General features: G+C 38.7%; 1 protein-coding gene across 2 annotated transcripts; it reads left to right on the forward strand.

Annotated features, from left to right (window-relative positions):
* The first annotated feature begins 743 nt into the window (after window positions 1-743).
* On the forward strand, window positions 744-25,503 carry LOC128218265 (uncharacterized). 2 transcript variants are annotated; one of them, XM_052925880.1, is made up of 2 exons: window positions 744-1,187; window positions 8,498-9,672. In XM_052925880.1, exons 1-2 carry the CDS (start codon window positions 853-855, stop codon window positions 8,973-8,975), a joined length of 813 nt encoding a protein of 270 aa, XP_052781840.1. In that variant the 5' UTR covers window positions 744-852; the 3' UTR covers window positions 8,976-9,672. The 2 variants fall into 2 exon arrangements, with proteins under 2 accessions (XP_052781840.1, XP_052781841.1); XM_052925881.1 differs by lacking the exon at window positions 8,498-9,672 and adding an exon at window positions 25,144-25,503 and having other exon boundaries at window positions 750-1,187.
* Window positions 25,504-27,360: the final 1,857 nt, after the last annotated feature.

Here is a 27,360-nt window from a genome sequence, read left to right on the forward strand (position 1 = left end):
TATTATGAAGCCTTTTCGGTTATTTAATCAACAAAAATAAATATTTCTTAAAAATGAATGAGTTATGAGTGGATTTCACGTCTCAAAAAGTGGATTTCACTTCTCGAAAAATGGATTTCACTTCGATTTCCGATCTTATTACAAAATATGTCAGCAACTTTTTATTTTTGGATCAATTCGAATAAAATTTGAAATATAAACCAATTATGAAGCCGTTTCAATTATTTGTTCCACAAAAAGAAATATTTGTTAAATTTAAATGAGTTATGAGTGGATTTCATGTCTCAAAAAGTGGATGTCACTTCGAATTCCGATCATTTTTCGAAAACTTGCTCTAACTTCTTTTTTTTGGACAAATTTCAATAAAATTTGAAATATAAACCCTTCATGGGGTTCTAATAAGTATACAAAAAAGAAAAAGAAATATTTATAAAAATAAAAGAGTTATGAGTGGATTTCACTTGTCGAAAACTGGATTTCACCTTGATTTCCGATCTATTTTCGAAACAAATCGAAATATTGCTCTTATTTCTTCATATATTGACCAATTTCTATAAAATTTGAAATATAAACCCTTCATGAGGCACTTTCCAATATGTATACAATAAAAAATAATTATTATTTAAAATAAATGAGTTCTGAGTGGATATCACGTTTTGAGTGGATTTCACTTGAAATCCACTGGATTCCTGTATCAGCCTGTACCCGAAATTTCACGTTTGTATAGAATTGAGATGTCAATGCTTTTGATTGTATAGATTTGAGACGATAAGGTGTTTATTTAACTTCCTGGTTGGAAGAGAAGGCCAGGGAGAGGACATTTATAAGTTAAACCCTAAATGTGACAGGACTATGGCATCAAATTTTGAATCCTCCATTCAGAGGGGCTGTGATTTCATCCACGATTTCGTCTGTTCCCCATGCGAAGAAGATGACTTGAACACGGAAGCTCAATATTTCTGTAATCAGTGTACGAAATATTACTGCGTAAACTGTGTCCTAGTTCACAACAAGCTATTCAAGAGACACTCGGTGCTCGACCGGACGGACATGACGAAATGGGCAGCAGCACCAGGGATGGTGGACGTCCTCGAGAGATGCGAGAGGCACCCCGGGGAGGCTCTCAAGCTGGTCTGTGGTGACCATGACCAGCTGTGTTGTCCCGTGTGCGTTGCCATGGATCATAGGTATATTTCAAAGACAACCATTAATTATTGTATTTGACATAAATGTGTACTTTAAAACTATGCTCTAATCTTATTGGTCATTATTGTCAACTAAGACTTGCTTTATAGCACACTTCTTGAACTCGTTGAATAAACTGTCTGTCTGTGTGTCTGTCCGTCTCTCTGTCTGTTTGTCTGTCCGTCTGTCGGTCCGTCTGTCCGTCTGTCTGAGCGTTTGTCTGAGTGTATGTCGGAATATACATGTAGCTCATTGAGCTAATATTTCTTGTTAACACATACCCAACTTTAAATAAAGATTATAGTTTCTTTGATGTCTGACTGTGTGTCCATCTGTTTGTCTGTGTGTATGCAGAATATTACAGTTTTATCTGTTTGTGTGTGTATCTGTCTGTGTGTGTGTGTGTGTGTGTGTTTGTGTCTGTCTGTCTGTCTGTGTGTGTTTGTATGTGTGTATACAGGATATTCCAGTCAGTGGTTTTGCGATTCTCCAGTCAAATTTTATTAGTTAATTGCAAACAACAGCTAAATCATCGAAATTTAATGGCCATTACGCCCAGCATGAATTGCATGGGAGTTATTATTTTGGTCAGTTTTTGGAAAAATCTAGTTTCTTAGGTTTAACGCTTCATCTCAATTTGTATATTTTGATACTTGTCAAAACTTAAACAAATATTTCAACAATAGTTTTTTACTATATTTACAGAATATAGACATGATTTTCTGAACTATAACTAAGCTAAGAATTAAATCTTTGATAGTGTTTATAATCTCTTGGGCCGTATTTAACTCTCTAAACCACACCCTTGAGTTATGTTTAAAGATTGAAAACATCAAGTACAAGTGTAACTAATTAATGATTATATTTCTTGAACTCGCAACATCTAAATGTATCAATACTAGTAGCGCCTTAAGCTTTGATTGTGTCGATTAATTTAACAACTTGATTACAGTATTGTTGTTTAAGGGGCTATTAGGATTTGGCCTTCGTAAGGATATATTTTAACCCAAATCACGACCCAGTAATAATTCTTTACGAGCCAAATGAACCAGTCAATTGTAACCACGCGACCCCCCCCCCGGTCCGGGCCGGGCCGGGGATAGCCCTTACCTAGAGTCCCTGGGGTCGAGGGCATTTGTCGGGGATTTTACCAGCAGTATATCCCCGCAGGGCGGGGATTTTACCCGTAGTTGGCTGGACCGAAAGTCCCCGCTATTCGCCGGACCTTGGGGGGGGGGGCGTGGTTACAATTGACTGGTGCAAAACTTTATCGACTACCGGTTAGTTGTCCGGTTAGCGCAGTGGTTAGCGCACTCGCTTCTCACCTAGGCGACCCGGGCTTGATTCCCGGCTTGGTCGCATGTGAATTTGGTTTGTGGTCACGAAACCGGACATGTGGGTTTTCTCCGGGTTCTCCGGTTCCCACCACAACACAAGACCCCACTCTCGCGTGAAATCGTGTCAACGAGAGTAAATAATAAAATGTTGAAATAACATTTTTTTTTACACAATCGTTGTATATGAATAAATAATATATATATAAAATAAATATGTTTAAACTTATATTTTGACTCCTGTACACGAAGAAAAATGATTCGGGGAGTCGTTTTTCTTTGAATGTAAAAATCTGCGGAAATAATGTTTTTTTTCTTCGAACCTTCATCATTATAAATACATAAATGAAGGGTCTTGCATTGAGACAAAAACGTAGTCCCTTCGTCCACAACTGCATATAGTTAATTATCGCGAGATTAGCATCAGTAGTATTAGGTATTGGATAGTTTGTAGTTGTAGAAGTAGCTGGTGCTGTTGAAGGGGCAACAACAACAACAACAACAGTATCAGCAGCAGCGACAGTTGTTTCAGGGGATGCAACATCACTTTATCGGTGGTGGTACTGGTTGTGGTGGTGGTGGAGGAGGTATTGTGGTGCTGGCGGTCACAGTGGCAGTAGCAGTAGCAGTAGTGGAAGTATTAACAGCAAAAGCCGCAGCATTACCAGCATTATTACTAAGATTTGAGAGCACAGTTTTAAATGACCAAACATGTTGACCTTATATATTTATTTAAACTTCAATAGAACATAGTCGGTTCTGTTCGGGGTTGTATACATTTTTACAGACAAGATCGTGGGGAATCATTTTATTATTTGTTTGGGGGAGGTGTAGGGGAGGATGGGGGAGTAAGTTTTTTACATTGGTCACGGTATGAAGACAATGCAAGATGCACACAAAACAAAGCAATTTTCTTGATTGAATCATTTGCAAAACAAATCTTTTTTTAAGAAAATGAATTTGCAATGCCCCAGAATGTGTTCATAATGATGTAAACATAATTCAAGTAAATGTTACATTCGGAGGTTCAGTTTCACATATGATGTATTTTCAACAAGTTTCGATTGAATTTTCCATTGTGTTTACGTATACAGTCGAACCCGTTGACTCGAATTCGTTTGGCTCGAATTCCTCCTTGGCCCGAACTGGATGTTATGGGCTTGTTTCATTATACTGGAGATAAAAACTACCGCTTGGTTGGAATTTCCTGAGACTCGAGGTATTTTCGCCGGTCCCTAGGAGTTCAAGCCAACGGGGGGGGGGGGGTTCGACAGTAGTATAGGGGCCCCTCCGTATTCAAATTTGCATAATGACATCATCAGTTATAAATAGCCCTGCGTAGTCAATAGTAGGGGTCACGCCAGTCCACAATAAAGTAGGGGTCACGCCAGTCCAACTCTTTTGAGCGGATGATATTGAATAGCAGCAATGATGAAGAATCTTTACGGGGACTGATTTAATGTATCAATAAAGTAGGGGTCGCGCAAGTCCAGCTTTTTTATTAATGTTAATCATGATATTGAATAGCAGCAGTGAATGAAGAATCACAAAGCTTGTACTTTACGGGGATTGATTTAATGTATCAATGAATTAGTAGCAGGGGTCGCGCAAGTCCAGTTTTTTTTTTAATAAACAGCGGATGACATGTTAATCATGATATTGAATAGCAGCAACGGTTGAAGAATCACAAAGTGTGTACGAGGACGGTTCGTCTTTATTAAACACTTGAAATGTCAATGATCACTTAAAAACCTGTGCATGAATTCAGCACTTATGTTAAGAGCTCCTTTATATAAAGTCTTGACCCTTCGCGCCTATCATTGTAGTGAGATCAGTCATTAACACACAAAGAAGTCAACTTCAGAGGTAACTACATTTATTGTACATACCAATTTGAAAATAAATGAACAAAACCTTGTACACAATTTTCAATAATCATTTTCTCAAGGAAATTCACTAAGATGTATGTTAGAAATATGAGTATGTACTTGATAGTTTAAAAAAAAACATTGATAAGAATAATGTAAATTCATAAGTAATAATGTTGGTTAAATGTTTGAAGCAATAAAACGTTATCTAGGCGACCATTTACAAAAGTCTTTGTTACATTTCTACTGGTTTTATAAAACGTATTTCAAACAAAATTTCAGATAATCACTTGAAATTGTTAATCTTTGGAGACTACACGCCATAAGAAAGAAAAAAACACAGGCACTCTACAGGCAGTTCTTTGTGTCACTACACAGGCACTATACAGACAGTTCTTTGTGTGTATTTTTGATAACAGCAGATGACGGTTAGGGTCAAGTGAGTGTTACTTATCTTGTAGCAGCTGCTTGGTGAATACAAAGCTGGCTAATTGATCTAGAGAAAAAGCGTTTCCTACTGAGATTATTAGACGCCGTGGAATGTATGTTTTATTTTCTTTGTGTGTAACTATTTTTAATAACAGCAGATGACGGTTAGGGTCAAGTGAGTGTTACTTATCTTGTAGCAGCTGCTTGGTGAATACAAAGCTGGCTAATTGATCTAGAGAAAAAGCGTTTCCTACTGAGATTATTAGACGCCGTGAAATGTATGTTTTATTTTCTTTGTGTGTAACTATTTTTAATAACAGCAGATGACGGTTAGGGTCAAGTGAGTGTAAATTTGGAGCATTTCATAGCTGATTAAACGCACGGTCCGTGTCTCATTGACCACACTTTAACTGTCAAGGGTTTGAGTGGTTGTGTAAATTAACCCTTTGTCCCGTCACTTGAAAAGGCACTTATAAAGTCCGATTCAATGAACGATATCAATTTTCACCTGCCCTATAAATTGGAGAGTAGAATATTGCTCTCATTATTGTGCGAGCCCTGTCAAAACGACCATAATAATTAAAGAAGCAACTCTTGCAGGTAAATCATATGTATTGTACAAACCAATTAATTTGACAATAAATGTACAATGTTAAAATGTTGTATGTATAATATTTACAATAATGAGAGTTAACAAACTTTGAGAGATTATAGTACATTGCATTATTGTATGTATGACATATTTTTAACACATGATTTTTTTACTAGATAGTTTTTAATAAAAAACAACAACAATGTTTTCCATAGGAGAAATGCAAATGTTGATTAAATGAAAGTCTATGAAACAATAACAAACTATATTATATGGTGGGTTTTTTTTCCAAACTCTTATCAAATGAGTATAGTATCAGTTACATTTCTACTCTCTGGTTATTAAAAAGTGTGCAAAATGAATATTTCAAACAAAGTTAAACGTCAAAGTTTAACGTCCCTAAAAACTTGTGTACATGTCTCTGTAAAAGGTTTGTTAATTATGTTTTTAACTTACCTCCGTTAAATCAATTACGTTGTGTGCATCAGACCGATCTGCAGACATGGCGTAAGTTGAAACTTTAGACCACTGAATGATATCGGTGTTTATCAATGATGACATATGATGTAAAAACAGTGTTTTAACTGCTATAAACAGAGAGTAGAATTCTAACTGATGATGCTCATGATTAAAACCTTCCAGGAAATGGCTAAATTCGTGTAGAAACACACTAATCAGCTGATCAGTACAAGGAATATAATCTAAATTCAGTACAATCATAACCGTTGTTGAATCCTCTGTCTTAATTGTAAAGCCAATGGCCTTAGTGTCAGATGAATTTATGAACTTGATTACCAAGGTTTCAAATTCGGTGGACCTTTGACCAATTAATTGCGTATACAAATTGAATATTTCCTCTACTATACGGAATGCTTTGTCAATTGAAAAAATATTTTTTTTATAAATTGTATCGTCAATGAGTCCATACCGAATTTTGTATAAATTATCAGGATACCTGAACCTTTTTTTCCGTGCTTTCTGTTTGTTTGGATATTGTTGTCCATCGGGTATCACCTTGATCAGTTTCAATTTCTGGACAACATATTGTCCCATTCCAGTTTGAACCAACATCAATAACATCAAACAAGCACTAGAAAAATATACGCCTTCTGATACATCACATAAGTATGGTATGTGGAACCTTTGAGCGACCTGAAAAAAAAACCCAACAACAATATTTAAAGGTATTATCCTGTTTAGAGACACACGTACACACACACACACACGCACGCACGCACGCACGCACGCACGCACGCACACACACACACACACACACACACACACAGAAACACGCACGCACGCACGCACGCACACACACACACGCACACGCACGCACGCACGCACGCACGCACGCACGCACACACACACACACACACACACACGCACAAATAAAGAGAAAAAAACAATGATAAATTGTGTTTTAAAAACCAGCGGTTTGATTATTTACTATGGTTTAAATCAATGTTAAACTTCACTGCACCTGAACAGTCAGATTGACCAGAGACTTAGTAATTGCCAACCGCTGGTTCATTTAAGGACACATTAATCTCACAGAACTGGTCAAGCGATTTTATGATTTAACAGGCAACCCCATGTTAATATGTTCCTGTCTATGTTCGTTAAGGGAATTGTAGATAAAAAGACTTATTTCAATTATAGTTTTTTCGTAACATTTTAAGAATGATATTTTATCTTTATTATGATACACTTTTTATTTTTATTGAAAGGAATTTTTCTCTTCATTACATAAATTTTGAAAACATCTAATAGTTATCTACAATGACTGTTAAGAATTTTAGATATAAAGCAGCACTCTCAACACAGTTTAACTTGTTTATGTATAACAATACAACCAAACACCGACATACTGGTTGGCTACATTCATTTTGACCTGAGTAGCTTACTGTACAGGGGAATAATCTTTAATGTTTTTGAACATGACATGGTTAACAAAGTATTCTCCCATGATCTGAGTAGCTTACTGTACAGGGGAATAATCTTGAATATTTGAACATGACATGGTAAACAAAGTATTCGCCCATTGATTCACCTGTTAATTGAAATTTTGTCTAAATTGGGTCTATTCTTGAATTATTCCTTGAAAAGAACACTGAATTTTTCCAGTTTTTACCATTTTCCTTCGCTTGATGAATTATGATGATAGTTGATGTGTAGATGTGGATTGTTAGCTTGTAATTGGTATGCATTAGGGTAGCGAACAATGTCACTTTAACAAAAATAGAAAGAGTTGTTGTTTTACCCAACAACTTTTAGTTAAAATTAATGAATAGTGATGAATCATAGTGTGAATTAAAGCATACTGATTGGACTTGCTACCAATGTTGTAGAAGTAGATCAATGATTTCCGTACATGTAATTCATTGACTATAATTCCTGATTACCCATATTAAAAACATGGTTTTGTCGCATTGTGACGTCTCTTATTCATTCTTTATTCACTGTCAGAATAAATATTTAAACCTAAATTCGCTAATTCGAATCTGTCTATTTTGAAATAATATTTTGTCTATACTATCTTTTTATGTGTATTTTATCAATCTTTATTTCCAATTCGAAATTGTACACACTGTCAATTTGTGTCCACTATTTGAAATACCCCCACAAGATAAAATATCAAACCTTACTTCTTTTATCACAACTAGATTTACATAAGTCAACTAAGACTTCATACATATTTAATCTATTCGAAATAGTAATTTTTTAAATCTTATTTACAATAAAAAGTTGACAACAATTTATTGTTAGACTTTTTGGTGATGTAAAAATGAGAAGCCATTTGTTTGAAAGCCAAGCTAAGCTTAGTTTAACGTGATTATTTAATTTGCCTTAATGACTTACCAGGTATTTCACAATCGCTATGAAATGATTATATGTATGGTTGAACATGTAAGTCTATAAATAGACCAGTGACTTCATTCATGTTACTATAATTAACTATTCTAGTATGTAAATATACCCACATTTAATCATGTTCATTTCTATTGTGTTGTGTTTAATTATAGTAGTGTTATATATTGAGTGTTACATTTAATAAGGGCGTCCTGTAAACATTGGAAATCATTTTACAGAAACATGGATCTACTGACCTCAACCCTCGAATTCATGCTGAACACCATTTCTAGTGAAGATGAACTGATGAATTTTGCCGCTACATGGGGTATTCAAGAGGCTTCAACTGTACGGTTACGACTTTTACAGATACGAAATCCTGAGTACGGTGGCACCTTTGTCAATGAAGAACTTGACCTCATACTTCAACATTTTGGGGGAGCATCTACATCAACTGATCAACAAATTTCTTCTGCCATGAATGCCGATTTAGACTTGGCATTTGATTATGTTCAAGAACAAGATGAAGTGGAGGGTGCCGTTCAAGCTATTTTGTTTGACGATGAAATAGAAGAGGCATCACATGTTTGTGTTGAAGACGGCCCATGGAGTCCGGTGACAGCTGTTCAATGCGGAGCAGGAGACGAACCGGGTCCGTCCAATAGATCCGACCATCTCCACAAGGCCCATCACATGAATTGGATACACCTAAACTAAAGTATACTATAAGAAAGAAAGGTGTGCGAACCTTTGCCAAAAATGCGGCAAAGGATACGACCTATGAAGTCAAGATAGATGAAGAGTATCACGGTCAACGTCTCCACGATGTACGAATTGGTCTTCACCAAATGTTTGACGATCTGTTAGGTCAGGCGCGGGGGAATTTAGCGGGAAATGATTTGGGTAGGGTCATCATTCATCACGGGGGACTCCACGATCCGATCATTATTCCATTACAGAAATGGAGTGAACTCTGTGCCGATGTGGTCATGTCTACTATCGAAAAGGTACTTAATAGTAACCAGGGGTTGGCTATTGACTCAAGTTTTGAAATAACTATAGGATCGATCAATTTACCCAAAGGAGGCACTAGACAAAGAATCATTAAACTTAAAGGAAAAAATAATTCTTTACAACTCAAAACTTCCATCGTGACTATAGAAAATGAAGATCAACTGTGTATGGCCAGAGCTATAGGGGTCAGCTGGGCAAAATTAAATAGATGTTCACCGGAAGAATGGAAAGAGATTGTCAAAAACAGAGGAAAGAAAAGTAATTTGGAACTGATTCTGAAACACAACAAGGTTCCAAAAAGTTATTTTTCGAATTTGCTGATAAACAAACGAAATGAGCAGAGACAACTTGCAGTCATACTCAGTCGAATGGCGAATGTACCTCTGGATTGCCCAGCCAGTCTCAGTAACATAGAAGCCTTTGAAGAAGTTCTTGGTGAAAATAATGATAATCAGCGCCCGATTAGGTAACAAATTTATCACCAACCCTAATACAGGCGAACACCCGTGTATATATCTGTATTTGGTCGACGACAATCATTTTAACGCCATAACCAGTATCACCGGATTCTTCAGCGCAAGCTACTTTTGTGACAAATGTCTCAAGCACTACAGCAATCTAGGAAGACATGAATGTGAGATTAAATGCTGTATGTAAGAAGGACAACTGTCTCATGTCAGAAAACACCGTGATATGTAAAGACTGTAACATGAAATGCCGATCGCAAGAGTGCTTCGATAGACACCGTCAAGGACCAGAGGGACTTAACCGTCAGCGAGATGACGACCAAAGTAAAGAGGTGTCACAGTGTGAGACATTCTGGAAATGTCGTACCTGTTATAAAGTCATAAATAGGACAAAGCGTAATATAAAAGATCATAGATGTGGAGAATACTTATGTAATTCTTGTAAAACATATGTGCTCGAAGATCATCTCTGCTTCTTGAGAGCTACACCATACAAACAAAACGATTCTAAATTTATCTTTTTTGATTTTGAATGTACTCAAGATGAAGTATTAGAATGTCAAGAAGGATACCGTCCAGTTGAGTGTGAACACAGTCAACCAGATTGTAATACTTGCCTTAAATGTCAGAACTGTAAGTCTTCTTGGTGTGGAAAGTCGACTCATCGACCCAATTTTGTTGTCGCCCAAACAGCATGTGATGAATGTAAAGACGAGGCGCCAGACACACCGTGTAAAAAATGTGGAGATCGTTGCGAAAACTGTCAGAAAGAGGAAAAGGAACCTTGTTTGCCGAGTTGCGGACAGCGTGAATTTATTTTTGAAGGTTGTGAGACGTTGGAAACCTTTGGGACCTGGTTATTTTCACCTCAACACAAACACTATAAAGCCATTGCTCACAATATGAAAGGATATGACGGTTATTTTCTACTTGAGTATCTCATTGACCAGTCCATACGCCCGAACAAAATCATTTACAGTGGTTCAAAAATTATGTATATGACGATAGAAAAAGGTCTTAACATCACAATTATAGACAGTTTGAATTTTCTCCCCATGAAGCTTGCTGCCCTGCCAAAGACGTTTGGCTTAACAGAGATGAAAAAGGGTTGGTTTCCTCACTTATGCAACACTAGGGAAAACCAGACTTATATTGGACCGTACCCAGACGCTAAATATTACGGATATGATTTCATGAGTGCCAGAGAACGAGAAGAATTGTTGGCTTGGCTCGATTCTAAGAAAGAAGAGACCTTTGACTTCCGAAAAGAAATGCTTGAGTATTGTCGTAGTGACGTTGATATTTTAAGAAAAGCTTGTTTAACCTTAAAAGATTTGTTGAAAACCGCCACGCAGACTTCTGCCTTATTAACGAAAAAGAAAAAGGGCAAGATTGTTAAAGAGATGTGTCCCGTCTCTGTTGACCCCTTTAACTATTCAACCATCGCTTCCGTTGTATGGGTATCTTCAAAACCAAGTTTTTTGAAGAAGAATGGGAGGTCAAAATCAATGACGCCAAAGAGTGGACACCTGCCCGATACATTGACGGTAACTTAGAAATTCTGAAGAACGATACTTGGATTAAAGAAGGGCATCTAGAAGACGACATTATCAAAACTAAACGGTTTATAAAATCTCCTATTGCTCAAATTCCGTCTGTCAGAAAAGACAGTTTCAGTCGGATGTCTCTACAGTGGCTGGAGTTGATGTCCAAACAAGATGGTATCACTATTCAACACGCTCTCAATGGCGGAGAAAAGACATTACCGGGAACACGGTACAAATTGGATGGCTACTGTGCCGAAACCAATACGGCTTACGAGTACCACGGTTGTGTCTTTCATGGTTGTCCCGTCTGTTACGCAGAGGACACAATTCACCCATTAACTAGCCGGTCAATGCGAGAACTCTACGTTATGACCCAGAAGAAAAAGACGTATATTGAGCGTCTAGGAATGACCTACAAATGTATTTGGGAACATGAATTTCAAAATCAACTCCATTCTGATCCGAAACTTCAACAATATGTGACCTCTTTGGACTTTACTGACCGACTGGATCCCCGAGATAGTTTCTTTGGTGGAGAACCAATGCCAGTCGGCTTTACTATAAAACTACAGGTGATGAACAAATCAAGTACATCGATTTTACTTCACTCTATCCGTGGGTCAATAAATACTGTCAATACCCTGTAGGACACCCTGAAATAGTAACATCAAATTTCAAAACAATCAGTGACTACTTTGGTATTGCCAAAGTAAAAATACTACCGCCTAGAGGACTCTATCACCCAGTACTTCCTTACCGTTCAAATGGAAAACTCAAGTTCCCACTATGTAAAACATGCGCCGATACAGAAAACCAAAATGATTGCATCTGTTCGAAAGATGAAAGGGCGATAATTGGAACCTGGTGTACACCGGAACTTCAAACGGCTGTACAGCAAGGATACACAATCATTCAAATCTACGAAGTGTACCATTGGTCTGACACGACAAAATACAATCCCTCTACACAAGAGGGGGGTCTGTTTGCCAAGTACATCAACACCTTTCTCAAGTTCAAACAGGAGGCAAGCGGCCCTCCCGACTGGATCAAAACTGAGGAGGATGTCCTCAAATATATCAATGACTACTTTCAAAAGGAAGGCGTCTCGCTACAGAGTGATATGATCCTTAAAAATCCCGGATTGAGGGCGTTGGCCAAGTTGTGCCTCAATAGTTTCTGGGGTAAATTCGGACAACGTCTTAACATGCGACAAACACAGTTTTTCCACCAGTCGGAAGTGGACAAGTTTTTTCAAATATTCACTGATCCTATGAAACAACCCAAACTTTCACATCGTCGCTGAAGACACACTTCAATGGAATGGACGTACAAAATGACTGTCTACCTGTGATAACAACCAACATTTATTTGGCCACATTCACGACCTGTTGGGCCAGACTTAAACTCTACAGTGTATTAGAAGATTTGGATCGTCGAGTAATCTACTTTGATACCGATTCTATTGTCTACGTGAGTCAACCCGGTCAGTACGATCCACCACTAGGTGATTCTGGGTGAACTCACCGATGAGCTGAGTGAAGGTGAACACATTGTCGAGTTTGTGTCTGCAGGTCCAAAAAACTACGCATATAAGACCAATACAAACAACGAAACCTGCAAAGTGAGAGGTTTCACTTTACATTTTACAAACAGTCAAATGATCAACTTTGACAGTGTGAAACAGATAGTTACATGCCCAGAAGCGCTATCAGCAGTAACAGTAGTTAATCCGAGAAAAATATGTAGGGACAAAAGAAAACGAAAGCTCTACAATAGAAAAGAAGAAAAAACATACCAAATGGTATACACGAAGCGTAGAAGAATAGACAACTTTGATACTGTACCTTATGGTTACTGAAAGTAATTAGTTTTGGATTGACCTTTGTTTAACATTGTAAATAAGATATGTACGTGACTATTTGTTTTTTATATGGTTTTGGCATGTTTTTGTACTGTTATTGAATAACCATTTTATTACCTGATTGTACATATCATATTTGATATTGTTTTACTGTGGCATGTGTTGTTTGAAATAAAAGAACATATACGATATTTCTCAGCTTTTTTTTTTTTCACACAAATTAAACATTATAAGGGTCAGTTACAATGTACAAGGACCATCGTGGACAAATAAGACGTGTTTGAATAAACCATGAGCAGTAAACATGACCTGTCACATGAAGTACCGACACCACCACTCCAACCATTACCAACATCACCACCACAGAACAACAATATCCACCCCCACTCAGCGTCCAGTGAAATACCCTTACTTCCGTTCAAACCGTGTTCTAGTATGACTGTAGTGGGGCCAACCGGAAGTGGAAAAACTCGGTGGGTGAACCGGTTGTTACATCATCTTGATATGATGTATGGAACAGAGCCACCCCAGAAGATCATGTGGTGTTATGGAGTGTATCAGTCTCTTTACGATGAGATGGACAAGACTATACCCCATTTCGAACTTCATCCGGGACTTCCGACACAAACAGAAGTGGAAGAGTTTGCGAATGGAGACCATTGTTTGATTATCATAGACGATCTCATGCATCAGGTGGTTGAAAGTAAAGAGACACAGTTGCTGTTTACGCAAGGGTGTCATCATCGCCGTCTGAGTGTCATCTACTTGTCCCAAAATATTTTTCAACAAGGTAAATCAGCCAGAACAATCGCTTTAAATAGTTGGTATACTGTGCTGTTCAAAAATGTACGGGGTACGTCTCAGATAATGACCTTGGGACGTCAATTGTTTCCAGGTAAAGCCAATGCGTTATTGGAAGCTTATCAAGACGCAACAAATGACGTCTTTGGTTATTTAGTTTTGGACTTAACGCCAATGGGTCAAGATAAGTATAGAATGAGAACAAAGGTGTTCCCCCGCGAGAACCCTATAATCTACACACTATTATAAGGGGATAGAGCACTTTACCATTAAAGATGAGTCGACTTGTCAAAAAACATTGGAGCTACTTACAGCTTCTGATGAATACCTCGTCCAAACAGCAACGAAAAGTACTGTTGGATACCATTACCAACGATCAGTTGCGAGCGTTGACCCAGGTCGTGGTAAATTTGCTTGGAAGTATTCTCCCTATCACACCGTCACAAAAACAGAAGCTTAAGAAACACAAAAACATTATTCGCCGAATTGGAGATACGAAGCTTGGTAGTAAGAAGAAAAAAGAACTACTGTGTAGACAAAGTGCGCTTATTGCTCAACTGTTGAAATCTGTGGAACCCGCCCTACGGGACCTTATAAAATGAAATTTATACAAAAATCAGTGCTGTTAAGTTACGACAAATACCAAAGGTTACTGAACCGTCCTATCACAACCCCTACATCACAGACAGGAGGAGTAGCTGAGATTGAAACCATGGAACATGTAGAAACATCAAAGGACTCTGGCTTGACCATTTCAGAAATCTTGGAAGTGATACCAAAACGGTATCGGTCTAAAGTAGAAGCGATACTGACCTTTACGTCACGAGATCCAAATGACACAATAGGGTGGAATTCAAAGGGAGAACTTATTTATAAAGGGTCCACAATTCTTGGATCTCATATAGTCGACTTGCTGAAAGACACACAGTATCAACACAAAAGTTACACGCCCGTCGGTGCCACACAATTTTACCAGGGACTGAAAGAATTACATATACCCGTCACTCTCATTGTTAAAAGTGATATAACATTGCGACCCCCAGGACGCCCAGTTGAAAAGAAAGAAAGACAACCTAGAAAAAAGTGGATACATGTATAATGAATTGGAAAGACTATTTAGCCACCATCTACTTCAACCCCAACCATCCTGCCAGTTTTTCGGGACCAGACAAAATCTATGAGGTCGTTAAATCAGAGTCCAAATATAAAATTGGGCGTTACAGAATCCGAAAATGGTTACAAGACCAAGAAGCTTACTCACTCACTCGAGGGGCGAGACGACATTTTCAAAGATCAAGAGTTATTGTGAATGGGATAGATAGCATGTGGGATATGGATTTAATGGATATGGTTTCATTGTCCAAAGAAAACGATAATTTCAAGTACGTACTCGTGGTTATAGATATCTTTTCTAGGTACACTTGGTGTCAACCATTAAAAGTGAAAACAGGGACGGAAGTGATTCGAGCCTTAACAAAAATATTAAATGGAGATAGAAAGCCAAATACCATACGGACCGACAAAGGGAGCGAGTTTAAAAACACACAAGTATCTAAGTTTTTAAAAGGACTGAATATAAACCATATTGTGACACAAAATGAAACCAAAGCCAACTACGCGGAACGGGTCATCAAAACCATTAAGCACAAACTGTTTAGATACATGTTAAAAACAAGAAAAAAGGAGTATATGAACAAGTTACAGGACTTTGTCTATAGTTACAATCACACCGTGCATAGAAGTCTGGGCAAAAACCCAGCGTCTCTTGGTAAAGACAACGAAAGTGAAAGTAGACTACAACAATACCTACTAAGACAAAAAGGTCAAAAGAAAAATGTAATGAAAGAGGTAAAGAAGAAGATAAAAAGAAAAATAGGATATAAGTATAAATTAGGTCAAACGGTACGTATTTCCCACGTCAGAGGAATGTTTGATCGAGAATATTCCCAAAAGTGGACAGGGGAACTCTTTAAAGTCAAGTCACGATATAAAAGAGAGGGAATACCTGTTTATACACTCGAGGCTGGGATGGTGAGAGTATAAATGGAACTTTTTATGAACCAGAGTTACAAGCGGTAAACATCAATGAAACCACTGAGTATCATATCGAGAAAGTGCTGAAAAAGCGAACGCGTTACAAACAAAAGGAAGTCTTAGTGCGCTGGTTACACTGGCCAAAGAAATACGATTCGTGGATTCTAGCAAAGGATGTGACAGATTATAGTTTATAAGGGTTGAGGACGGTCTTGATTTTTTATACCATAATCATGACGACCAATGCTCTTATTATGGATTGTTTGGAAGAAGGCGAGGAAAGGGTGAAAGGCACTTTTAATGTCATGAAAGGAATAGGAATTGTACTGATTGCCTTAGTATGTGTCATACCGGGTATTGTGATGATAAGTGTGTCTGTCTCACATCACCCCCTAGACTATGAAATCAAACCCATAGATCTCAACCATACATCGTGTCTGTATGTAAAACAATACCACCTTCAGGAGAATGTGTACGGAACCCTATGTAACCAAAACGGACTGATATTTCTGGACATTCGACGCTTTTTGAACGGAACTGCCACACCTATAGGAATTCAATTGGAATTACAACAATGGCTCGCACTAAAACAGTTGACTCCACTCATCGACGAAGCCATATCCGAAGCGCGTACCTATTGGAAAACGCTGAAATCGTATAAGGGGCGCTAGGTTGACACTACTGATAATCACCATGGAAAGTCACTACCTGTTTCTGTCTAGTCAAGATTCTAAAGAACAATACCCGGCTAATACTGCTACCGATTTTACTATAGAATTACCTAAAGTGTATAACTTGGAAGGACGCTGGGAATGTGCCTTGGTAGAAATTGACCCTGGCGTCAATGCAAACACATTGTACGTATGTACCGATCTTTGTCAAGAATCTTATGTAGAAAACACAATGGCTCCCATATTGCGACGATTAAGTAATATTAAAAAAGGAAAGAAACAGTTTGAATATTCTGTACCCTTCTATGTAGAGGTTAAGAAAACACAAGTCGATCGAATTCGAATCTTTATAAGGGGAGGAATAGACACGAACAATACTATCACGCGTTGTGTTCTTCATTTACGACGATGGATGTAAACAAGTGGACACAGCATTTCAAAAGTATGGCTGAAGGAAAGCTTAGACCTAATTATAAGGGACAGTACATTGTGGGAAAGGAACAGTCTGGTGGTACTGTAAGAGAACCTACAATACAATTTGTCACACCCATTGCCCAAGCGGTAGAATTAGCCAAGTCGGAACTTAAAGAAGTTTATAAGGGCAGGTCAGAAAAAACTCAAGACACGAATCAAGACAGGAACTAAACGTCCTGTAAAGTCGAAGATAAAAAATACTAAAAAACGTTCCAAGATACACTTTAAAGATCAACTGTCCTAATGGAAAACATTCACGGTGACAATTTAGCTTTATTTCAAAACCCTGAGGTCCACGTGGGGTCACAAAAAACGGAATGGCTTATCTATAGACCTATAAATCAACTGACTGAAGGTGCCGCTATCGAATTCAATGTGCCGGGGACATCCACGAGCTATATAGATTTGGCTAATACCTTGCTACATGTAAACTTTAACATTGTTAAGGCCAATGGTGAGGTCTTAGAAGTAAACGAGAAAGTGGGCGTGACCAACAACATTTTACATTCTATGTTTTCCCAAATCGATCTTCATATTCAACAACACCCTACCAGCGAAGTGGGTAATAATTATGCTTACAAGGCTTACTTGGATACGTTATTGGGTACGCCGACCAAACACGACTTAGATTGTATAGGATTCATCAAAGACGATAATGATTGGCCCGATGACACTGATCCTTCGGGAGGAAATACAGGATTGTATATGAGGTCGGTTTGGACGGTACAAAGTAAAACGGTTGATGTCATAGGTCATCTACAGGTAGACATGTGTCAACAAGACCGTCTTCTCTTAAATGGAGCACCAGTCAACGTCAAATTATGGCAGAGTAAGGACCCCTTTCGTTTAGCCGCTGCCTCGGACACCGAAGCTTACAAATTAGTAATTCGTGACGCTGCTTTAAAAGTGGCAATGGTAAAAGTTGACCCTGAATTGATTATCGGGCAAGCCAAAACACTTAAGAACTCAGAGGCTCTATATCCCTATACCAGATCCATCGTCAAGACCTTTGCGGTGCCGAGTGGACAATACTCCTTTATTACCGATGACCTATTTCAGGGTGAGGTTCCAAGACAATTGATTGTAGGATTAGTGTCTTCCTCGGCCATACACGGAAAGTACACAAAGAATCCATTTAACTTTCAACACTTTAACTGTAACTATGTGGGGTTCTTTGTTGATGGACAGTCAACCCCTTCTTCGCCGTTACAACCCAATTATAACAGCGATACCTACGTAGACGCTTTTAAGAGACTGTATAGCGATAGGATTCAACGTGTTACTCACTTGACTAGAAGAGATTTCAAGTCAGGAAGCTGCTTATATGTGTTTAACCCCGAGGGGGATTTGAATGATCGATCGTCTCAGAGAGCTCATACACGTTTAGAACTTAAATTTTCCGAAGGTCTACCTGAAACGTGTACAGTCATTGTCTACGCCAAGTTTCCAGCACTCTTGAAAATTGATGCCAGTCGAAACGTTACGTTGGAATCATGAACTCGTCAGAGATAAATTATCGCTTAAGACACGTGAACCAGTTTGGCGGTGTGAGACCGGCTGACAAACTTCCAAGTAAGATCAAGAGGAGACCAAGAGCGTATATTGTGAACACGGACAAAAGTCATCAACCAGGTCGACATTGGGTCGCCTTCTACTTTCCCTCGAGAGGACCTGCTGAGTTTTTTGATTCCATGGGACGCCCTCCTGATTTTTATCACAAACGTTTTAAAAACGTATTACTAAACAATTATATCTACAATGATAAACGTCTTCAACAGTACGGAACAAGGACCTGTGGACATTTTTGTTTGTATTATGTCATTCTTAGATGTCGTGGATGGAGTATGAGACGGATTGTTAATACGTTTGACTTTGTGAACTTGAACTATAATGAACGAATTGTAAATAATATTGCTAATGTGTTTTAAAATAAAATTGTAAAACTTTTATTGGTTTGTTTTCTTTTTCACAACAAGAAGAATTGGTTTTATATTTTATTGACCCCGCTCAACACAGTACGCCAGGGATTAGGGTAGTCCCCCGAACGTACTTTACAATAATGGTAGTTCAATAAGAACAGGTATACAAACATTGTACATTTGTTTATCAGTTTTAATCCCCGTCATCAAGACGGAACCACTATGGAAGCATGTAAAATGTACAGAGTCTTTGACAAACATGACAGCTGGAAACCGTTCAGGTTCGTAACTTCCACTATAGTAGTTCACAATCTGTGTTAAATTTAACGAGCCTTCCAGTTTGAACGAGGCAGATATGGTGGTGACTTTAATATGTGTTAACTTAACACACCAGCCCGCCTTTTGTAAAAGTCGAGCATAACGTCTAAGACGCCGCTTAGCTTCTTGAAGTGTTGAGACTTTTCCATTGACTATCATTTTTCCGTTGGGGAATAACATACAATGGCCACCGACTTTCTTGTGTTTCCACTGAACTCCGGAAAATAATCTTGGATTGTAGACCATATTACAATTACGTAATGTAAGGTCTTTTAAATCGATGTTACACTGTAAGTCGGCACATACAACAACGTTGTTAATCATCCTCCTTCAGATCTCGTTTTATCGCAAAAATAATGATCAAAGAGGAGTACAAATTGTTCCGCTGCTTCTCTAGCTTCCCGTCGTCTTTCATGTAATGTTAGCCACCAGCCCACTTCATCTACTAAACGGTATACCATCCACAAGAGTCCGAACCATAAGAGTCCGAACATAATGAGCGTGTGGTCGTCCAAATCAGTGTTTATATCCAGTGTGTTACAATTGTTCAACAGCATACGTCTTCCGCACTACTACTCGGGCTTGTGTTTGTCTGTCTCACAAACATATTTGGTGTTATTTTACTTTTAAAGCGAAAACCACACTGACCAAGCAAACTCCGTTTCGGAACACCCACCATCTTCAAATATTGACAGTCTGGAGACCATTTTTCATGTTCGTTTAAAGCGTTGTCGCTTTTATCCCAGTCTTTCAATTTAATGTCACATCGAAAACAAATCACCCGATCCGAAAGTCCGGTATAATAAAACCCGGCTTTAGCCAATTCGTACTTGTCAGGAACCATCTGTGGCGGATAGGTGTCAAAGGTTCGTAATCTATTCTCGTAATATTCCATTCCAAAAACTCCGGCTAGCGATGAATCTGATGAGTTCATGTTTTCAAAGTGAAGATCGACTCCAAAATGAGACTGTTAAGCGAGACACACTCCTATATACAAGGAATTTTAAGTCACGTGATGTCTATTAATAGAGTATGAAAGTAAATTCTGTTTTTAGACAGACATGTTCTAACGTGTCCATTTATCTGTCACGTGATGTCTATTTTTGGTGAATGAGTTTATTTCTATTTATAGACAGACACGTTCAAACCTGTCCATGTATCTGTTACTCAGGACTAATGGTTGTGAAAATCACAAGGATTACACTCGGAACATTTCAAAGCCCCCAACTGGTTCATGTGGTCACTCTGTAGGTAACAGGGGACCACCCCGTCTAGTTCTGGTAGCGTCCGGCCTACTTCAGGAATCAGTTCCTTTAAACGCTGGTACTCTCCAGGTCTCAAACAAAGACCTTTCTTGGTAGGGACCACTTCGTTCTCGGGTTTCCAAAACTGTCTGATGTCCACACATACGCTTCCCGCTCCTATACATATGTACACATTTCCTCCTAGATGAGTTTTATAGCCGTCGTTGTTTCGAAGTCCCTGATCCACATACTCTATAGCATCGACCAAATTCTTCCATCGCATCAAGGTGAGACTGATCCCCTTCTTTGTCGGTTGGCCATTCTCCCACTCTCGAAGATCAACCCTGAGCTCCCCTTTCCACTCTTTTACTTCAATGTATCGACAGTTTCCCAATTGAAATTTCATTTTGTCGTACAAGAGGCAACACTTTTGTGACTGTTGAAACATTGTGTTTTATACACAGCAACCCACTCCCATTGGTCTAATATTTTATTTCTGATTGGTTGTCTGTATATAGAATTAAGTCATCTTCTATTTATAGTTTGTTCAAACTTGTACTCCACCACCGTCACAGGTAAAAATATATTTGATAGTTATGGATCCCTATAGAGGGACCTTATCCCTAAAAAGGGTAAATGCCTGCGAGAGGCTTGCTTTGTCTACTTTATTGGATACGCTGAAACAACAAAATCCTTTTTCTTATTGCAAATCACCCTGACTTTGTTTGTAAGGGTTTTGGCATACCCTAAAACGTCAATGTTAGACTGCATGTCTTTTTCTAAAACGAATTTATTTGATGTTAGTTTACTCTATCTGGATCATTGAAACATTGTCGAATACAAAACATCATGATGTCCTTATTCAAAAAGACAGAGGCGTCGGTATTCTTCACCAAATGTTTTTGAGTAACGTGAGCTGATATGCACCCTTTCATGATGAAAGCAGCAAAATAATATAGCAAACTATTTAATGAAAAGACTAACTGACCATTGCATTTTCATTGGTTCCCGCCAAATATGAGGATGTTATCAAGATCACCGTCGTGTTACAACTCACATGATTAACATTAATAAAAAAGCTGGACTTGGGCGACCCCTACTTTATTGATACATTAAATCAGTCCCCGTAAAGATTCTTCATTCATTGCTGCTATTCAATATCATGATTAACATTAATAAAAAAGCTGGACTTGCGCGACCCCTACTTTATTGATACATTAAATCAGTCCCCGTAAAGATTCTTCATTCATTGCTGCTATTCAATATCATCCGCTCAAAAGAGTTGGACTGGCGTGACCCTACTTTATTGTGGACTGGCGTGACCCCTACTATTGACTACGCAGGGCTATTTATAACTGATGATGTCATTATGCAAATTTGAATACGGAGGGGCCCCTATACTACTTTCGACTGAACTGAAAAACAAAGCTTTTAAAATGAATAAATAAAAGAGTATTTGTTTTTTCATAAAATGCGAAATCAATAAATCTGCCATTGTAAAATCAACATCTATACGCTTAGTAAAGCATTCCCCTTAATACAATTCGACCTATGAAACAACAAGATTCATATATAATTAAGAAATATTACACTCCACTGAGGGTCATATGACATTATAAGGACCGGCCAGTCAGCCCCAGAAGGTGTTTATGGACCGAGGCGGTGTGTTTTATTTCTTATATTAAACCGAACACTTTTTTACCACTTAAAATTTTTAAAGTACCTTTTTTGTGTTTTATTGAACAAATCTAATAATGTTTACTTGCGAAAAAATGCCCTTGAGAAAATTACAAGCAGCACTCACCAGTTTTATGACGTCAGCGGTCCATATTGTATGACGTCAGCGGTCCATATTATTTTTTTTTGGCGAGGTCCGGATCGGCCAAAAACATGATATGGACCGCTGACGTCATAAAAATAGTTTTTTTTATTAAAATACATTGTTATAAGGACCGATCAACTTTATATACACAAAGAAGAGACACATTTATGTAAGGTATAATATTGCAATATAGGTAACATTTACATTCCAAATAAAACGGTTGTTAGCAGTTCATGTTACTCATTATAAAACAACAAATTATATATATATATATATATAAGTTTGTAATAAGTTTAACTTGTCAATAATTATGTAAAACACTGAATACTTCTTCATGTTTTTATTGCCAAATTTAATACATTCTACCAAATCTTGACCCAAACAACAGCAATTCCCAAAACATGATATCATGAGAATTTGACCTAAGATTCTCGGTCAATTAGGGGTTAATGTGTAGCTGAAGTTAACTCTTGTTTAGAAATGAAAAGTGGTATTTCTTGGCATGTGTGACTTTCTTTTTGTGTGCTTGTCTGTCTGAAAGTATGTCTGCCTGCCACCCTGCCTGAATAAATGTTTGTCTGTGTTTCTGTGTGTGTGTGTGTGTGTGTGTGTGTGCGTGCGTGCGTGTGCGTGACTGTCTGCCTGCCTGCATGCCTGTGTGTATGTCTGTCTGTGTGTCCGTCTGTCTGTGTGTTGTCTGTCTATGTGTCTCTGTCTGTCTGTGTGTATGCCTGTGTTTGTCTGTGTGTCTTTATATATGTGTATCTGTGTGTCTGTCTGCCTGCCTGCCTAACTGTGTGTATGTCTGTCTGTGAGTGGGTGAGTGTCTGTCTGTGTGTCTTTCTGTATGTGTGTTTGCCTGTTTTGTTTGTCTGTCAGTATGTCTGTCTGTCTGCCTGGCTGCCTGTGTTTATGTCTATCTGTGTGTCCGTCTGTCTTTGTGTCGGTCTGTCTGTGTGTATGTTTGTCTGTGTTTGTGTGTTTGTCTTTCTTTCTGTATATCACGGTGTCTGTTTTTATTTCTCTCTCCTTCCTGCCTGTCTGCCTGCCTGTGTTTATGTCTATCTGTTTGTACGTTTTACTGTGATTCTGTCTGTCCGTGTATCTGTGATTGTCTGTTTCTTTCTATGTGTATGTGAGTATTTGTGTGTGCGCGGTGCCTGCCTGCCTGCCTGCCTGCTTTACTGCCTGTGGGTATGTCTGTCTGTGCGTCCGTCTGTCTGTGTGTCTGTCTATATATGTGTCGGTCTGTCTGTGTGCCTGTCTGTGTGTATTTCTATATGTGTATCTTATATCTTTGTGTCTGCTCTCTTACCTGCCAAATGTGTGTCTCTCTGCCGTCTGTGTGTATGGCTGTCTGTTAGTGAGTGTCTTTCTGTGTGTCTATCTGTCTGTATGTCTGTCAGTATTTCTGTCTGTCTGCCTGCCTGCCTGTGTTTATGTCTCTCTGTATGCCTGTCTATCTTTGCGTCGGTCTGCCTCTGTGTCTTTCTTTCTGTATTTCAGTGTGTCTGTTTGTATGTCCGTCTGTCTGTTTGCCTGCCTAACTGTGTATATGTCTGTGTGCGTGTCCGCTGTTTCTGTGTATGTTTCTGTCTGACTATGTGTTTGTGTTTGTCTGAGTTTGTTTCTGTCTGTGTGTCTGTTCGTCTGTCTGCCTGACTGCCTGCCTGTGCGTATGTCTGTATATGTGTCCGTCTGTCTTTCTGTCTGTCTATCTGTCTGTCTGTGTTTGTGTATGTTTTTGTGTGTGTGTGTGTGTGTGTGTGTGTCTCCCTCTGTCTGTCTGCCTGAGTGTGTTTGTGTGTGCGTGCACGTTTGCGTGTTAATGCGCGTGCGTGTGTGTGTCTGTGTGTGTGTGTGTGTGTGTGTGTTTGCGTGTGTGTGAGGTTGTGTGTGTGTGAGTGTGTTTGTTTGTGTCTTTGCCTGTGTCTGTCTGTTTGTCTGTAGGTGTGTCTGCCTGTCTGTATGTGTTTGTCTGTGTGTATTTCTATATATGTGTATCTTTTATCTTTGTGTCTGTCGCTTACCTGCCTAACTGTGTGTCTGTCTGCCTGCCTGCCTAACTGTGTGTATGGCTGTCTGTGAGTGAGTGTCCTTCTGTGTTTCTATCTGTCTGTATGTCTGTTTGTCTGTCAGTATTTTTACTGTCTACCTGACTGCCTGCCTGTGTTTATGTCTATTTGTGTGTCCACCTGTTTTTGTGTCGGTCTGTCTTTGTGTCGGTCTGTTTGTCTGTGTGTGTCTTTATTTCTGTATATCAGTGTGTCTGTTTGTATGTCTGCCTGTCTGTCTGCCGAACTATGTGTATGTCTGTGTGCGTGTCCGTCTGTTTCTGTGTGTGTATGTTTGTCCGTCTGTCTGTATTTTGTCTGCCCGTGTGTCTGTGTTTGCCTGTGGTTTTTACTGTCTGTGTGTCTGTCCGTCTGCCTGCCTGTGCGTATGTCTGTATATGTGTCCGTTTTCTGTGTTTATGTCTGTCTATGTGATTGCGTGTCTGTCTGTATGTCTATTTTCTGTGTTTATATATGTGTTTATGTAGGTCTGCCTGTTTGTCTGTCTGTGTTTGTGCCTGTCTGTCTGTCTTTCTGTCTGTCTGTTTGCAAGACGACGAAAACGACGACGAAATGTAAGTATTTAAATTAAGTGATTTTAGAAAAATGTTATAAACAAGCGTCTTCATGAAAAACAAGTTTTCCTTCTTTCATTGCAGACTATGTTCATCAATACAGCACATTCCAGACGTTGCAAGGGACATCCGCAAAGATCCCGGGTTTCGCCAACTACCTCAACAGGTTGCTGTTCTTAGGAAGCAGATAGAAGATATGAAAAACGACCGAAAGAAAAATAGTTCCTCATTGAGGAAGACTCGAACAGCCATTGTTGATGAAATCAAAGCAATTCGTAAAATGATCAACGGCATTCTTGACAAGATGGAGAAAACAACCGTTCAAGAATTAGACCGTCTGGTAGCTGATCAGGAAATGTCCATTAAGAAAGATATGGAATCCTGCACTCAGATGCACGACGAATTAAAGAACATTAGATGACATACAAAGCAAAGACTCATCAGGCGAACCACCCCTATATATTGGTTCAAAAAATGTGAAGAAAAAATCAAACAAGCAAAAGAAATTCTGCAAAACATGTCAAGTGTTGTCAAATACGATTAACTTTTCGTAAACATAATGGAATAGAAGATAATTGTCTTCGATGAAGACATTTGGAGAGTTAAATGAATGAATGTTTTTGGTAAACAACCATGATATCGCTATTCCCCGAGATCATGTATTCGGTACAAAGGTTACAAGGAGTACAACGTGAAGATGGTTCAGACAAAGATGGATGTAATATTCTAGGGATATGTGAGCTGCCTGGTGGAGAGATTGTTATTACAGACATAGACAACAGGAAAGTAAAACTGCTGGACCAGGAGTACAGGGTTGTCGACCACTGTGATGTTCCTAAGTATCCCAATGACGTGTGCCACATTGGCGGAAATGAGGTTGCGCTTTGTGTTAACAATGATGATAGTTATGAACTTCATTTCATTAACATAACAAAAGGGAAACTTGTGACTACGAGAAAATTAAGTTTCACCCATGGATGTTACAGCGCGACTCATCACGGGAACAACCTTTACATTTCATCATTCACCGCGCTGTACGTCTATACGATGACGGGGAAGCTGGTGAAGAAGCTGTACGAGGATAAGACCGATCGTAACACGGTGGCGAGAATTGCCATCAGTAACGACGGGAAGACTATCTACATCACAAACGGCTCAAACCATCAACTTATCACCCTGGACAACCTCGGCAACAAGCTGGCTACATTCATTGATCCTGACTTGAAGAGACCGTACGGAGTACACGCGACAACTGCTGGACACGTGTTCGTCTGCTGCTGGAATTCCCACTCAGTGCTGCAGGTTGACAAAGACGGGAAGACGAAGTTGGCCGCACTGGCAAGAAAACAAGACGGAGTGTACAAACCTACCGCTTTGTACTTCAGCAGTAGTACTGCCTCTCTGGTTGTCGGAAGATGGAAAGACACGCTCCTCGTTATTAACGTACGATAAAGAAAAGATCCACTTACAAGTGACAAAATGAAAATTGAATATATATATATGATTTTTCCTAACTTTTTTCGTGTTAGTAATAAACAGATAAAGATTGTTATATATAATACGGCCCGTTTTGCCATGTGCCTTTAAAAAGCTTCAATACTTTTACTACAACTACAAGAGAGCCAGTTATAATGTTAACTACTTTCACTGGACACCTAGATGAACCTAGGCGGAAGAATTATGCAGAGTTGCTATAAAGTTAAAACAATAACAACATATACTATGATTATAGTTGGTTTTATTTTCAATTAAAGGCACACAATCAAGATGGATTCAAAAAACATTTTGTTTTATATTAAATGCAGAATTATGTTGAACTCATTAGACAGTATGATCAAAACATTAACAAACATAACGGATACGTTTTGGGTAATAAAATACCTTTAATAAAATATTTTTAATTAATAGCTACGTGGCCATTAAAACGCGCAAATACATCCTTACACAAATTATGTTTATTGTTTGTTTTAGTAATTATTATCGAATGAATTAAACATAATACGGCATTTATAAAATAATAATATTGCACCAACGTGTTCGGAGTCTATTTTTAATCCGTATATTCTCCCCGTACACGTTACAGGGTCCGTATTTTCATAGCTTACACGTTGCATACACGGGGTCCGTATTTCCATAGCTTACACGTTGCATGCATGGGGTTCGTGTTTCCATAGCTTACACGTTGCATGTACGGGGTCCGTATTTCCATAGCTTACACGTTGCATGTACGGGGTCCGTATTTCCATAGCTTACACGTTGCATGCATGGGGTCCGTATTACCATAGCTTACACGTTGCATGC

The sequence above is a fragment of the Mya arenaria genome, chromosome 14, assembly GCF_026914265.1.
Source record: "Mya arenaria isolate MELC-2E11 chromosome 14, ASM2691426v1".
NCBI lineage: Eukaryota > Metazoa > Mollusca > Bivalvia > Myida > Myidae > Mya > Mya arenaria.

What these genes read in the sequence shown, in the direction of transcription:
- LOC128218265 (XM_052925880.1), top strand. Translation starts at nt 853, where the DNA reads ATGGCATCAAATTTTGAATCCTCCATTCAGAGGGGCTGTGATTTCATC. An exon ending in TGCGTTGCCATGGATCATAG is followed by an intron (nt 1,188 to 8,497) that starts GTATATTTCAAA and finishes ATCATTTTACAG; the next exon opens with AAACATGGATCTACTGACCT.